This window comes from Aquarana catesbeiana, linkage group LG02 (genome assembly GCF_042186555.1).
Source record: "Aquarana catesbeiana isolate 2022-GZ linkage group LG02, ASM4218655v1, whole genome shotgun sequence".
Taxonomy (NCBI): Eukaryota; Metazoa; Chordata; class Amphibia; order Anura; family Ranidae; genus Aquarana; species Aquarana catesbeiana.
This window is the reverse complement of record NC_133325.1, coordinates 456,294,326-456,310,963: the sequence shown is the minus strand read 5'-3', so window position 1 is coordinate 456,310,963 and position 16,638 is coordinate 456,294,326. Positions and strand designations below refer to the sequence as shown.

Below are 16,638 nucleotides of genomic sequence, written 5' to 3'. Positions count from 1 at the left end.
AGGTGCTTCAGGCTTTCGGTTGGATGATCCGCTTCCATAAATCTGTTCATCCATCTCTTTGCATGGAATACTTGGGCCTAATTCCAAGCAAAAGTCTTTCTTCCAGAAACCAAACTACTCTCTGAAAACTCTTGTTTGGGACTTGAGATTATAGAGTAGGGCTGTTGAAAATAATCGCCGCATCGATGCATCGCGATTCTGCCCTTCCCGATTCGGCATCGATGCGGTATCCGGCCGTAATCGATTATGCGTGACGTCATTACGGCTCCTCCCCCTCCCCCCGCACAGCAGTGCCTGCTGGAGGTGACAAGCCACTGATCGGCTGGCTAAGCTTGGCGCCGTTCCCCGTCAATGGGAGATGTATCCTCAGCTACTGCCCCCACCCACGCTCTCCCCCTGCTCAGACACGGGACAACGTCCTCTCTTATCTCCCCGATGTGCGGGGCGCAGAGCCCCACGGAGCTGTGACAGATCACTGTAGCTGTCATCACATCCGTGGGAGCGGCAGGACAATCGGGGTTGCCGAAGTCCCTGGAGATCCTGCACTGTGGGGGACATTGCAGTGTTTCCAGCCCCCCATTATCCCTGTGACAGTTTGAGGATACAGACTGATTTCTCCCGTCCGTAGGACAGGAGAATCAGTGTGTACATTTAGGGGCCGGTGGCTGCAGCTGAGCGGAGTGTCTCTGACACTCATCTCACACAGCCCAGCGAAGCTCACTCCCCCCTCCCAGCAACGGACAGAGATTACATGCATACAGCTGCCCCCTCCTCCTCCTCCTCCTCTTCCTCCTCTCTCCCCCTGTGTCTGCCCAGCCCGCCCACTCTCCTATCCCGACACAGCTGTGAAGGAGAGAGAGAGAGAGGACGGGGGAGGGGGTGTGCGCGGGAGATATGAAGAACAGTCAGCAGCTCCACATTCCAAGCTGTGTGAACTTCCAGCCTCATCCCTGAATAAGTGAGCATTGCATTGTTCATTACACATTCATTACTGAACTGTCCCTTTCTCTCCCCTATCTGTCTCCCTCCCCCACTCTGTTCTTCCAAGATCCAGTTAGCACTAAGCCACTTATGCAGCCCATATATTGATCTTTTTTTTTTTTTCGTTTGGTCATTACACTGAAAAAAAAAAAAAAAAGATCCAATTCCTCATCTACACATTCCAGGTGGATGGGGGAATCCTCCGACACTGGACCAGTGGGCGAACAACCAGGGTTGCTGTCCTGGCACTGCTATTGACAGCGCTGGTCTCTGTCTCCATGGCAGCAGCAGCGCATTATAACCCAATGCTGGCTACTTGGTGCATCATGTCTGCAGTCTCTGATCATCTCCTATATCATGTCTGCAGTCTCTGATCATCTCCTGTACTATGTCTGCAGTCTCTGATCATCTCCTCTATCATGTCTGCAGTCTCTGATCATCTCCTGTACCATGTCTGCAGTCTCTGACCATCTCCTGTATTATGTCTGCAGTCTCTGATCATTTCCTCTATCATGTCTGCAGTCTCTGATCATCTCCTGTACCATGTCTGCAGTCTCTGACCATCTCCTGTATTATGTCTGCAGTCTCTGACCATCTCCTGTATTATGTCTGCAGTCTCTGATCATCTCCTCTATCATGTCTGCAGTCTCTGACCATCTCCTGTATTATGTCTGCAGTCTCTGATCATCTCCTCTATCATGTCTGCAGTCTCTGACCATCTCCTGTACTATGTCTGCAGTCTCTGATCATCTCCTATATCATGTCTGCAGTCTCTGGCCATCTCCTGTAGTATGTCTGCAGTCTCTGGCCATCTCCTGTAGTATGTCTGCAGTCTCTGACCATCTCCTGTATTATGTCTGCAGTCTCTGATCATCTCCTCTATCATGTCTGCAGTCTCTGACCATCTCCTGTACTATGTCTGCAGTCTCTGATCATCTCCTATATCATGTCTGCAGTCTCTGACCATCTCCTGTAGTATGTCTGCAGTCTCTGACCATCTCCTGTAGTATGTCTGCAGTCTCTGACCATCTCCTGTAGTATGTCTGCAGTCTCTGACCATCTCCTGTAGTATGTCTGCAGTCTCTGACCATCTCCTGTAGTATGTCTGCAGTCTCTGACCATCTCCTGTAGTATTTCTGCAGTCTCTAACCATCTCCTGTATTATGTCTGCAGTCTCTGACCATCTCCTGTACTATGTCTGCAGTCTCTGACCATCTCCTGTACTATGTCTGCAGTCTCTGACCATCTCCTGTACTATGTCTGCAGTCTCTGACCATCTCCTGTACTATGTCTGCAGTCTCTGACCATCTCCTGTATAATGTATGCAGTCTCTGACCATCTCCTGTATCATGTCTGAAGTCTCTGACCATCTCCTGTATCATGTCTGAAGTCTCTGACCATCTCCTGTATCATGTCTGCAGTCTCTGACCATCTCCTGTATCATGTCTGTTGTGTTTTTTGTTTTTTTTAAGAACAGATAAAGAAAAAAAAATGGAGTTCTCCTGACTGCTTGAATTTTTTTTTATGAAAACCGCGCGCAGTAATCGTGATGCATCGTGATGCATCGCGGAATCGAATCGAATCGTTGACCTGATAATCGTAATCGAATCGAATCGTTAGGCAAGTGAAGATGCGCACCTCTATTATAGAGACGCATCTTTTTTGATATTCTGAGTTCTGAGCTTCATGGTGACCTCCTTCAGGGCTGTCCCATTTGCGCAATTTAATTTGAGACCTTTCCAACATAACCTCATTGGCATAGAACATGCATGCTCCTTCTCTCCACTTATGTGGATGTCCTTTTTAGTCATTTAACCAACAAATGCCAGGCTTTCAGGCTAGGGAGGAGTGTTCCAATCCCTCATGGTTCAGGGAACATTGTCACCAGAGGAAGCCAAGCTTTCCCCTCAACATCCTGGAGCTCAGAGTGATTAAGAATGGCTCTTCACTTACTGGACATACTCCGACATCAGAGTCTACCTCAAAGCTATGGTTTCTATCGGAAAAAAAGGCCTCCGTATTCATCCTACTACCCCCAGGACTTCACAAGGGTCAGACTGCTTTGACATCCACTATCACTAGATTCATTGCAAAAGCTTACACTCTGAAGGAAGCCGCTCCTCCTGCACGATTACATGCTTGCTCTGTCTTCTGTTCATTCCTTTTCAAAGTTCTACCAGGTGGACATCAATCTTCTGCAGATAAAAAAAAAAAAAAAAACTGTGAGCAGGTGCCTAATGTATCATGCCTCCATCCCCATATATAACATACACACAACCAATATTTGGCCATGGGACTTTAAATGAGGTATAATACAAGTCATAAAATGTCAATTTAATGTAAAAGGATTGGACACATGTATAAAATACACATAAAAAACGGGTTACACGTAACAATATATAATGTACATCAAGCTGGTATATTTTCAATCACATGCTTTACACAACCAAGATGATTGCAATATGAGTGGAATGCATCTGTAACTTGATGCGTTTCGCAAACTCACTTCTTCAGGAGTGGGTGCCTCCAACAACAGAACCCTATACTAAAAAAAAAAAATACATAAATTATATTAAAGCACTCCCTAAAAAGGCGGGAGGTGCCACCACCCTACATATGGATGTTCTAAATAGGGGGTTACAAAGCCACTTGGAACTTGATAAAACCTAGCATCGCTAAATGGTGACCGCTGCTCAGTGTCTGGCACGGAAGTAGTGGAAGGGAACCAAGACGCCCAATAGGAAAACCAATGAGGTGGCACGAGAGATCATGGCTGTGGTGAAAAAATATCAAAATACTAAACCAACTTGAAAAAATGGGGGAGAGGATAAAAAGGAAGATTATTATGTATGTGCAGGAGGTACTATACTAAATGTGTGTTTTAAAAATGAAAACAAAAAATGTAAATATGCAATAACAGGGGAAACAAAGTCTAACACTCCAATGTTGGTACTGATTGAGCACAAAAATAGACCCATGTGTGTAATGTAAGCCAGGAAGCTTGCCACCAGAGACAGAAAAAATACCTAGTGTTTGCAAAGGTGAGTGGTGATTCTCCATCCAAACAGATCATGATCTCCCATGGAAAAGAAACACCCTCAATTAGTCCCCTCATTTCCCAGAGGAAAACCTGGCCCCTCCCAATACAAAGTACCTCCCTGGTACTATCAATATAGACAGGAAAATGGTCTCAATATATATGCTAAGGAGGTACTATACTAAATGGGTATTGAAGATAGAAACTAAAAATGTAAAAATGTGCACTAGCAGGGACAACAATGTCTGAAACCCCAATATGAATATGGATTGGTTGTGTGTATGTCAATCTTCTGCAGTGGCAGCTTTTGGGCACAAGATTCTTGCTGCACTCTGAAGTTGGGTGTCTTAACCCCCTTATTATTGGGCATATTGGCACAGTTCTATTTGACTTGTTGCCCGTTTTTCTCATTCGTTGCTTGGGGACTTCCCAGGGTCTGACCTGTGTTCTGTACTCTGAGTTAGGATAAAGGAATTTTGACTTGCCTGTAAATTCCATATCTTGGAGTTAAGAACACACCCTCCACCCTCCCTTCTTTCCTTGATTTACTCTGCATTGCTTGCTACAAAACTGAGGACTCAGGAGTGTGGTAGGGTTGTTATAGGGCAGTGATGGCGAACCTTGGCACCCCAGATGTTTTGGACCTACATTTCCCATGATGCTCAACTACACTGCAGAGCATGAGCATCGTGGGAAATGTACTTCCAAAACATCTGGGGTGCCAAGGTTCGCCATCCCTGTTATTGGGGGAGGTCATGTCCTCCCAAAAGCTTTGCCAGTGTCCAGTCACCTGAAAGTATCTGCCTATAACCAAGAGTCTGAATATCAAGCCTGTTCCCCGAATTGCACTCGCAACATACAGAATTTGAAGGCAAATTAAAGTTTCCTTTTTTGGCATGCAGATGGAAGCTTGATGTATTTGGGTGTTGTGTAGAGGGGAAAAAAATAAGTGATTCAAAAGTTAATGCTAGTTTTGTTTTAATGCAATGATTGCAGACTGCTTTTTTAAGTGGGTTACAAATCTGTAAAAATTGGCTTATTAAGTAAGTCGCAGCTGACTTCCGCTGGATAGGTTCCTCTGTCTTTTCCCTATTTATGGCTTTTGATGTACCACCTGTCTGGATCACCTGCAACATGGCTAACAGTCTCCTACTGTTTGCAGATGTTCTTAACTCTACTCCGGCTTAACATTTTTCTTCTTTTTTAATACAGGGATGGCAGAGTATCGGAGAATACAGTTTGTCTAATAAGAAAGTTGCTGGTTTTGGATCCTCAGCAGCGCCTGACTGCATCTGAGGTTCTGGAGTCTCTTGGAGGAATCATTTCTTCATGGTAAGTTGCTGATTTTATTGGATTTTTAAAATAAATGGTCCCATATTTTTCAATTTAATTTGCTATGTCTCTGGTTTGTGAGACTTATTACACTCTTAAAGCGGTATTAAACCCCAAAAATGTAATATATTGCAGTGTAATAATCTTTTTAGATATGGTGGCTGCATTTTTTATTTTTTAGGCTTTTTCTGTTTTTCACCTGGTTATCTGGATGAATGAACACAGGGGCACCTTTTTGGACAGCAGCCTTGCTATGTGTTCAATGTACTAGCAGATTTAAATACATTAACACATTGAAGCCGAACTCAAGCTAACACTTTTTAAGCAGTTACGGCACACTGTTTTGTCAATTTTTGAATAGAGGTATGCACAAATAAAAGCTGGGCTTTGTAAGCACGAAATGTTGTTTTTCATCACTGTAACTGAAAAGCTTTTTCTGTTGAAAAACCGACTTGCTGGCCAGATCATTTGGTGGGGAAAAAAAGGAAAGCATGCCTAAAATAGCAAAGTAATGCAGCCATCACATCCAAGAATTTGGTAAGCTGCAATATAATAAATATATTTTTGGGATTAATACCACTTTAAATGATGCCAAGCATCACTTAACACGGAGAATTAAAGCGGAGTTCCACCCATATAAAAGTCAGCAGCTACAAAAAGTGTAGCTGCTGACTTTTATTAATCGGACAGTCACCTGTCCCACGGTCCAGCAATTTGGGCGACTGAAGCCCCACTCCTCTCCCCCTCCTCTGTGCGGAGCAGGCATTGTCACTGTGGGCGCCATGCATGAGCCACGCTGCGCACTGTGACTGGCCGGGCAATCATCTGGGACCTGTGATGTGTCCCAGATGATTGCCGAGAGGGAGGGGGGGGGGAGAGGTGACCTTGTTTTCTCGGCGTTACAGCTGTTTGGCCCCGTACAAAGCAATGAAAGGCTGAAAAGCACCACAGCTGTCCACCAGTATTAGGATGTGATTATAAATGGAGCAAGTTAGAACAGCTGTTCGCCCCCAGACGCAAGTTGTTTCAGAGCAAAAAGAGAGTAGTGGCAAGAGAGGGGCACCAAACTCCAGACATAGTACATACACAGAATTTATTTTGGGTTGCCAAATGGTCCTTTTCCACTCCTGTCTATCTTTTCAATGAAATATGCTAATCTTCAGCTCTTAAATTTTGGTACAGAAGTTTCACTTTCCTCTGTAGAGGTATTTTATCACCTACACCGTTTTCCACCCATCAGTAGCTGCTGTATCAGAAAGTGTGTGTACAACTTTTACAGAACAGCAGTTACTGGAGGTTGCAGATTTTGGAAATTAAAGGAGTTGTAAAGGTAGAAGGTTTTTATCTTAATGCATTCTGTGTGCAGCAGCCCCCCTAATGTTTACCTGAGCCCCATCTCGGTCCAGCGATGTGCACGAGTGCCTCGGCTGTCCGGAATTCTCCCTCCTGATTGGCTGTGACACAGCAGTGGCGCCATTTGGCTCCCGCTGCTGTCAAAGTCAGCCAATCGGGAGTGAGAGGGGACAGGTGCCCCGATAGCAAGCTGCTTGCTATCGGGGCACTTGACAGCAGGGAGGGGCAAGAGAGCCGGCAAGTGACCCAAGAAGAGTATCTGGGCTGCTCTGCAAAACCAACTGCACAGAGCAGGTAAGTTTAATATGTTTATTTTTGAAGAAAAATAAATTAGACTTTAGTATTACTCTAAGGTAACTCCCTTTTGAAACTCTCCATTGCACATGACATCAGCTTATTGCATTTCCCAGGCTGAAGCTTCTCCCTGTGCACAGCATAACTGATAGGCGAGGGGAAGGAGATTGTGTGGGAGGGGGGGACACCTGGGTGGGTTAGTGTTTGCGGCTGAAACCCCTGCAAGAGACTGCCGTTGGCTAAGCTGGACTAATTTTTACAAACTCTGATTTTTATCGTCCCCCTTCCTTATTATAACAAAAAAAAAAGTTTCTCAATCAAAATGTAGATATTGCACATGTTTCTACTTGTGACAACCTCCTTTTCGTTTTCATACATCATGGGACACAGAGGCTAATATATTCATTACCTGCTGGATTATACTCCATCATTAGGTGAATGGACACTGGTAGACCAAAGGTCTTCAGACAGGAAGTGATCCCCTATATAACCCCTCCCATACAGGAAGTACTTTACTTTTTTACCAGTGCCTGCAAGGTGGATGGCACGGTTAGTTTGAGCTCTCTGAGCTCCAGGTCTCTAGTCCCACAAACGGTTCCAAGAATGAATCAAGGGGTTTACCAATTGGATCCATTTGACACAGGCTTTTATGCTTAGATAAAGGGTACCCGAGCCTCACAAATAAGACTCAAGATCTTGCAAGGTTTTGCCTGTAACGTGGCCTCTGGGCGCTGGACCCTGCAGAGTGGAAATCCTGGACACTACAGAGCTAAAGCATTTCCTGCAGGGTGCTGTACAGGTCCAAGGGAGTGGACCCTAAACATGAAAGGGTACACAGTCCTTGAAGGTCCAAGTGACAGGAACCCCATTGTGAAGGGTGAAAATTGGGCTCTTAGCTTCTAAGTGGCCCTGCACCTGGATGGGTAAGTGAAACCCCTTTATTTTATTATTGTGGGGTGTCCTATTGATTGTAACAATCAGTCAAGCTAGCTAAGGGCTGGTCACCTGTGTGCAGTGACCATACAGGGGAGTTCTGGGCTAGCTGTGGGTGTTTGCAAAGTGTACCTTTTTTTGCTTGTGCCTGGCTGTTTTTTACCTGTATGATACCTCACCATTTCACCTTGGTTCACCATATGGCGCACGTGCGTTCGCAAGAACGCCACTGGGCTCAGCAGTTTGCTTGTTTGGCGGCCATGGCACATGCACCATAGCCTTTATCTGGGCACACAAAGATTTGCGACGTACGCGAATACAGTCACGCCTGCTCGTCTAGAACATAGAATGTTCTGGCGCACACCCAGCTTATTTAAGCTGTGCGGGCCAAGCATGTGGTGCTTCCAGAAGGCAGCTGTGGGACACAGATCAGGCACTGAACAGACACTTGCAGTGGTTCATTTTTCCTTACCCGGGTCACATTAGTCACCAGGTGTTGCTTGGCAGGCTAAAGGTGCTTAGCAGGATTGTTGCATAGGGGCTTGGTGAGCCCTATTAAAGGGTCTTCCTTCTGAGGTGTTTTAACTATACCCAAGTAGTCTTTGTTTGCGGCATTGAATGTCTTCCAAAAAGAGGAGTGGAACTAACACCATAGGGAAGGGCACACCAATGTCATCAGTAGTTCCTGATGAACCTAATTTTATCCCCTGAAAGACCAGAGGCTCCTGGGCAATCTGAGCCGCTGTGCCTATCTGGTGTTGTGCCAACAGTCAACACTGCTGCTTCACCCTTTATCATGAAGGATGAACTGTCCTCAGCCCTAGCCGAGTTAAAGCACAGGATTGCCGGCATTATTGCCTCCATCCCACAGGGTGGCAGGAAGCGTGACAGATCCCCCTCCCCAGAGTCTCCTAGTATAGAGCAGGAATGGGTTGAGGATGGGGAAGAGCTGAAAGCTCAGGATTCGATCGAGTGCCCGGCAGATGAGTCTGCTTCTGAGCAATCTGGACAAGAAGATATCCAGTCGATGTCTGCCTCTCAGTCGCAGAGGCTTTTAAACCTGACTCTGACCAAAATAATTTGTTCTGCCTTTAAGTTGCCTCTTGTAGAGGTGACTGAGCCCCCCTGGTCCTCTGGGATCTCTGAGACCTTTTCAGGTCGCACAGACTTTCCTGCTACACCCCCTGTTGGAGCAGGCAGTGTATGCTGATTGGGAACATCCTGACAGGACTTTTTTGCCTCCTAAAAGGTTTTCTTTCGCTTTTTATATCCCATGGATGAAAAGTTTGTTAAAAAATGGAGCATGCTAGACGTAGCAGTCTCTTCCTTAAACAAGAACTTAACTTGTCCGGTAGATAACGCACAGGGCTTGAAAGACCCTGTTGACACGAAATTGGAGTTATTATTAAAGGCTTCCTTTTCTTTGGCCAGTTCAGCTATTCAGCCAGCTGTTGCAGCAATTGGTATTTGCCAGTCCATAAAGGATCAGGTCAAACGGCCGGATAGGCCTAACCAGGAGGATGATCTGCTTGAAAGTAAGGCTGGCCATACACTATACAATTTTCTGATTCAATTTCCTTTAGATTTATCTTCAACTATGTAGTGCAAGGGCCTGTCTGATTGCATACAAATTGAAAGGGTTTAGGTTTGACCTCATATTATATGGTTTTGGTAAATCTAAAGGAAAGTTGAACAGGAAAATTGTATAGTGTATGGCCAGCTTTAGACTGATATTCCTTGAGCGCTGTGTTTTGCTGTTGATGCTTTAAAGGATTCAATACAGCAGGTTTCTCGTCTGGCTCTTTTTTGTCTGTACATATGCGCAGACTTTTTTATGGCTTAAGAACTGGTCAGCTGAGCTTCCTTGCAAAAGTTATTGGCAGGTTTCCCGTTTTCATGGGGAACGTTTATTCGGTGATCACAAATATATCCAAAAGATTTCCGGAGGGAAGAGTTCTCTACTTCCTGTGAAGAAAAGCACCAAATGTCCCTTGTTTAAAAACCCAGGGACTGCTTCCTCAAATGTCTCAGCGTCTGAGCTGTTCCGCCGCCAACAGGGCGCTAGGGCCAGAAAAGGCACTGGGTCCAAAATTCTTCTAAACCCAGCACCAAGCCCTCCTTTTAAGGGGACCCCCCACCCCATTGGGTGGGGGGGGCTGCTGCACTTTGCGGACATTTGGAAAACAACAATTCAGGTCGAGTGGGTCACCTCAATTATATCTCGTGGTTACAAGCTAGAGTTACTGGGGGTTCACCCTCAGAGGTTTCTAAGATCCAGCGTTCCCTCGGATCCTCCAAAAAGAAACGTATTGTTTTCAGACACTACATCATCTAGTGCATAAAGGAGTGATTGTAGAGGTTCCTGTATTCGAAAAAGGCATAGGGTTTTACTCAAACCTGTTTATGGTTCAGAAACCAAACAGGGACACGAGGCTCATTTTGGACCTAAGGTCCCTGAACAAGTATCTATTGATACAGTCCTTTTGGATGGAGTCTGTCCACTCAGTAGTAACCTCACTCCAGAGGGGAGACTTTTTAGGCTCCATAGATATAAAGGAAGCGTACCTACACGTACCTATCTTTCAGCCTCATTAGAGGTTCCTACGTTTTGCAGTAGAGGAACGTCACTTTGTTTGTGGCTCTACCCTTTGGGCTTGCTACAGCTCCCTGGGTGTTCACAAAGGTCCTAGCACCAGTACTGGGTTTTTTAAGGGCCCAAGGGATCCTGGTGCTCGGGTATCTGGATGACCTCCTGCTCAGAGATCACTCAGTACAGGCTCTAGAACGGAGCATAATATATACAGTGAGGTATTTGAAAAGCTTAGGCTGGATCATAAATACCAAAAAGTCAGCCTGGAGACCAGCTCAAAGTCCTAAGATATTTAGGTCTGATTCTAAACCCGGTCCAAGCAAGAGTATTCTTGCCACCCATAAGGATCTGTGCCCTGAAGGATTATGTGCGTCAGTAAGGGGCACCAGACAACCCTCTATTCGGCTCTGTATGAGTCTTTTATGGAGGATGGTATCCTCCTTTGAGCCAGTGCCCTATGCCCAGTTCCATTCCAGGCCTTTACAACAAGACATCTTGTTGGCTTGGAACAGAGGAAGAAAAGCCCTGGGATTATTCAATATGCTTATCTCCTCAGGCATGCTTAAGCCTAAACTGGTGGTTGCAGGATCAGAACCTGCGAAAGGGAAAATCCTTTCTCCCGGTAACTTGGAGAGTACTGACTACAGATGCCCGTCTTTCAGGCTGGGGAGTGACCCTAGATGGGCTCACAGCTCAGGGGAAACAGTCAGGGTCAGAGCAGACCCTGCCCATCAACATCCTAGAATTACGGGCAGTACGTCTGGCCCTGCGGTCCTGGAAGGTGGAGCTTCAGGCCTGCCCCATCAGGGTTCAGTCCGACAATGCCACAGCAGTGGCCTATATAAACCACCAAGGCGGTACCAGGAGTTGTTCAGCTCTGAAGGAGGTGAACTACATACTAGCCCTGGACAGAGGGACATATACCAATGATATCGGCAGTCCATATCCCGGGAGTAGAGAACTGGACAGCAGATTATCTCAGCCGACAGCAGATCTGCCCGGGGGAAGGGTCCCTACACCCAGAGGTGTTCCAGGAAATTTGCCAACATTGGGGAAGGCCAGAGGTCAACCTGCTGGCATCCAGGTTCAACAACAAGCTACAGCAGTTTGTGTCTCGAACAAGAGATCCTCTGGCAATTGGAACAGATGCTCTGATGGTCCCATGGAGCCAGTACTCCCTGGTTTATGCTTTCCCTCCGATCCCTCTCCTTCCACATTTGTTGCGCAGGATTCAGAGAGAGGGGGTTCCAGTCATTCTGGTTGCACCAGCCTGACCCAGAAGGCCCTGGTTCCTAGAGATTGTGAGGCGAACAATAGACGGACCATGGACGCTTCCACGTCGCCCCGATCTACTGTCTCGAGGTCCTATATTCCACCCCAATTTACAGTCTCTAAATTTGACGGCATGGCTATTGAAGCCAGGGTGTTAAAGGACCAAGGCATCTCGGGACCAGTGGTGTCTACTATAGTGAATGCTAGAAAAGCTGTCACTAGGAAGACTTATGGAAGACTTGCATTTCTTGGTGTGAAGCCAGAAAATGGTATCCTCGGAAATATGTGATTGGGAGAATTCTCTCTTTTCTACAGTTAGCTGTGGAAATCAAATTGGCTTTGAGTACAATCAGAGGTCAGGTTTCGGCCCTATCAGTATTCTTCCAAAGGCCTTTAGCCTCCCATTCACTGATCCAAACCTTTATGCAAGGGGCAACTTGCTTGCTTCCCCCCATTAGGTCACCTATGTGTCCTTGGGACTTGAACTTGGTGCTGTCTGTGTTACAGAAACAACCATTTGAACCTATTAGGGAAATTCCATTAGACATGCTGTCACGAAAGCTATCCTTCCTAATGACTATCACCTCGGCTAGAAGGGTGTCAGAGTTGATAGCCCTTTCATGCAGGGAACCGTACTTGATCCTTCACCGTGACAGTCGTGTTACGACCTGTTCCATCCCTTTTTGCCAAAGGTGGTGTCGGCCTTTCATTTAAATCGGGACATTATTTTGCCTTTTTTTTTTTTCCCTCTCAGCCTCGTTCAGCGGAACAGCGATGACTGCATTCTTTGGACGTTGTCTTGGCAGTCAAGGTTTATCAAAAGCACCCAAGAAGGGGCAGGCAGCTTCCAAAGCTTCCATTGCCAATTGGGTCCATCAATTGGTCATTCAGACCTACGGTCTTAAACCTAAAGCTCCTCCCTTTAGGATGAGAGCTCATTCTACCAGGGGTGTAGGAACCTCCTGGGCTTTTCGGCCATCAGGTATCTGTGGCTCAGAATTGTGAGGCTGCTACCTGGTCTTCAGTGCATACGTTCACAAAATTTTATCAAGTGGATGTTTCGAGCAGCCGAGGATTCGGCTTTTGGCCGCAGTGTACTACGGGCTGCCGTATATAAGTTCTGATGGCTATTGTTTGGCAGGGTGTCTCCCTCCCCTCAAGGCTATTGCTCTGGGACGTCCCAGCAGGTAATGAATATTAGCCTGACTCTGTGTCCCATGATGTATGAAAAAGAAAATTAGGATTTTTACGTCATATTTGTCTGTAAAATCCTTTTCTTTGAGTACATCATGGGATACAGAGATCCCTCCCCTCTTTTTTGAGGATTTAGTGCTTACTACAAAACTAAAGTACTTCCAGTATGGGAGGGGTTATATAGGGGATCACTTCCTATCTAAAGACCTTTGGTCTACCAGTGTCCATTCACCTGATGATAGAGTATAACCCAGCAGGTAATAAATATTAGCCTAACTCTGTGTCCCATGATGTACTCAAAGAAAAGGATTTTACAGGCAAGTATGATGTAAAAATCCTATTTTTCTTATTGTTATCTTGTAAAAGCAGGGCATAACTTGTATCTAAAATATCTAAGCTAGGGCGGCACAGTGGTGCAGTGGGTAGCACTCTCACCTAGCAGTAAGAAGGGTCGCTGGTTCGAATCCCGACCACGACACTACCTGCCTGGAGTTTGCATGTTCTCCCTGTGTCTGCGTGGGTTTCCTCCGGGTACTCCGGTTTCCTCCCACACTCCAAAAGACATGCTGGTAGGTTAATTGGATCCTGTCTAAATTGACCCTAGTATAGGTATGAATGTGAGTTAGGGACCTTAGATTGTAAGCTCCTTGAGGGTATAGGGACTGATGTGAATGTATAATATATATATGTAAAGCGCTGCGTAAATTGACGGCGCTATATAAGTACCTGAAATAAAATAAATAAATCTAAGCATTTCCTGTTTGTAGGCAATCAATGTCCTCGTTAAGTGGCCCGCTGCAGGTTGTTCCCGACATTGATCATGTGACAAGTCCGGAGAATTTGCAGGAGGTAAGGACTGTTCCAAAATTGTGTTCTCTGTTTTAAAGTGACCCTTTCAGCTTAAAACATATCCAGGTTAAAGTTCCCTGGAAGAGGAAAACTTGGTATACTCTCCTCTCCAGCGTTGCAGGCTTCAGTGTCTTCGGCATTCTGAACCTCTTAGTGTCCCTCACCGTGCTCTGTTTTTCTGACCTTCATCTATTGTGTCCTATAGTGATGTAGGGGGTCAGAGTTGCACCACAGTGTATGGCGTACAGGCATCTGACACACCTATGGTTGAACCTTAAAGCTTATTTCCAGCTTTTACGCACAAATTTCAGAAAACCCTACTATGTTTTTTTTTTTTTTTTTTCGTTTTTTTTTGTTTTGTTTTTTTTTTTTTTTTGTATTCCTTTTCACATGGCATATGTTAGTCTTTATTTTATTTATTTAACATATGCCATGTAAAAAGGAATACAGAAAAAACATAGTAGGGTTTTCTGAAATTTGACTGCAAAAGCTGGAAATAAGCTTTAAGGTTCAACCCTAGGTGTGTCAGATGCCCGTGTATAAATATCTTTTTTAGCTTTTTAGGCAATGTCATGGCTGATAAGAATTTCTAGACATTAGTCTCAAGTTTCTTTGTCCCCACACTATCCCACATTAACATACAATGCAGAGGGGGGTTTCTAAATGTTTATCCTTTGTTAGGATTCAAAACGGGGCAAACTGTTAGACATTACTTCACAACTCCCCTCCTAAAGGTTACAAAGCAGGGAGATCACAAAAACTTTTAAGGCAGGTAAAAAGCACTTAAAGTTGAGCTGCAATTTTTATTTATTTTTTTTTTTTTTTTAGTTCTGTTAATGGGAAGATGTAACCGATTATAGTAGGTGTTATCCCAGTTTGGCTGCAAAAGTGGAAACACATGTAATAAAAGACCACTAAGCCGGCCTTAGATGGTTTAAATCTCAGCTGGCTTAGCAGGGACCAGCCAAGATTCAAACCATGTATGGGCAGGCTAAATGTACCCAAGTTGATCTATCGACAGGATGGAGGCAGAAAACGAGCTACTGTTAGTGGTTCTATTGCAGGTAACTTTAGTCTGGATTTTTTTTTTTTTTTTTTAAAGCGGACAGTCGCTTTTAACTTTAAATCCAATTCATTTCCTCCACTGTAGTTTGGCTTGAGATTGAGTGCAGGTTTTTCTCTACTATCTGACATATTTTTATTTTTGTAGGCTAAAGTGACAGAAGAATCCTCTCAGTATGAGTTTGAAAACTACATGCGGCAACAGCTTCTTCTTGCAGAGGAGAAAAACACAATCCATGAAGCCAAGAATTTCCCTCAAAAACGCCACTTTGGCAATTTCCCACCAATTAGAAGATTGGGATATGATGCTCAGCCAGTGAGCCCTTTGGACGCTGCAATTTTGGCCCAGCGATACCTTCCTCCACCACACCTGACTCTTCCCAATTCCCACTAACTCCATTAAGCCCTAGATGCTTCATTGTCCCTTTGAAAACATCAGGTGGAGAATCTCCCTCAGCTGTGAAAGGTTTACATGGTGCTAGACTTCTACTTTGCCTCGCTCACCTTTCTTTTCCTGTACTATGATTCTGTCTAAAAAAAAAATATTGCACATAAGCCCTGACGCCCCTTCCAGTTATCCTATAGCAATACACTTCCAGCACAATGAATACAAGCTAATGTAGCATTTATTTTCAAGCAGGGTGTAAATTTCAGATGCCATTAGGCTGCAGACAATGCACGCAAGGCACGGCAGCATTAAATACTTTGTTTTGTTGTTTTTTTTATCCCCTATCTCCTACAATTTTTTTCTTTAGCTATCAGCTTTTTTTTTTTAAGAAAATATATACATATATATATATATATAGATCTATACATAGACATTAAATCTACCTCTCTTTTGTAGCAAGTTCCACAGAGTGGAAACATACAGCATTTAGAAGGAGTCTGCTGTGGAACAGATTTGTCTTTTATTTGCCATTTGTTCATAGTTTGTCCCCTATTTTACTGCTGGGGTGACAGTCTAGATATTGTGTACATATATAAATATATATATATAAATAATATATATCCTTATATAGAGATATATATTTGATATTGAATATCCGCTGGATTGCAATATCCATGTAGAAAGAATAAGCTGTGTTATAACCATCAGGCTTATAACATCCACATCCTCTCCTGTCATCTGACTTGTATGTGTTTTAATTTTTTTGGGTCCCCCCCCCCTCCGTATGATCTCAATATTGCCTATTTATTAGAATGTGTTATTTTTTTAGTCTGAAAAAAATATCCTGAGGTTCCTTTTTCAAAGCACGGAATGGTGTGTTCTCACTGTGTTACACTGTGACATGGAATTTCGATGATTCATTAAAAAAAATATGCCTCTGAATATCTGTATATATAAATATATTCCCTTTTTATTTGGCAGGGTAAAAACCAGTACGCGGTGACGTATAATGGCAAATCAGATCTTTCACTGCATTGGCTAAAGTGCTGAAATCTGATTTGGTTGTTAGGTGTTATGCACATCATTGCTGTTTGCACCATATTATTAAATAAAGGCCAGTGTGCATTTTTCTGTTTTTATAAAGTGCTGTTACAGTTATCTTTTTGACTTGTTTAATTGAGCAAATTGCATGGTTTGTAATTTATTTTTTCACCTACACAGCTTTTATGAGACTAGCTGGGTTCAAACTCTAGGCAATCTTTAGCATTAGATTTAAGAACCCTAAATGAGACCTAAACCTAAAACAAACCTGTCTTAAAAAGAGTGACAGCCATTACTTAAAGGGGTTGTAAA

General features: G+C 44.3%; 1 protein-coding gene across 2 annotated transcripts in view; it reads left to right on the top strand.

Moving 5' to 3' along the window:
- STK40 (serine/threonine kinase 40) overlaps nt 1-16,428 on the top strand; it is a 75,799-nt gene extending 59,371 nt beyond the window's left edge. For both annotated transcript variants that reach the window (XM_073615627.1, XM_073615626.1), the window contains 3 exons: nt 5,231-5,350; nt 13,754-13,835; nt 15,046-16,428. In XM_073615627.1, coding sequence (XP_073471728.1) covers nt 5,231-5,350; nt 13,754-13,835; nt 15,046-15,291 — 448 coding nt within the window. In that variant the 3' untranslated portion in view covers nt 15,292-16,428. The remainder of the gene's footprint in view (nt 1-5,230; nt 5,351-13,753; nt 13,836-15,045) is intronic.
- Nucleotides 16,429-16,638: the final 210 nt, after the last annotated feature.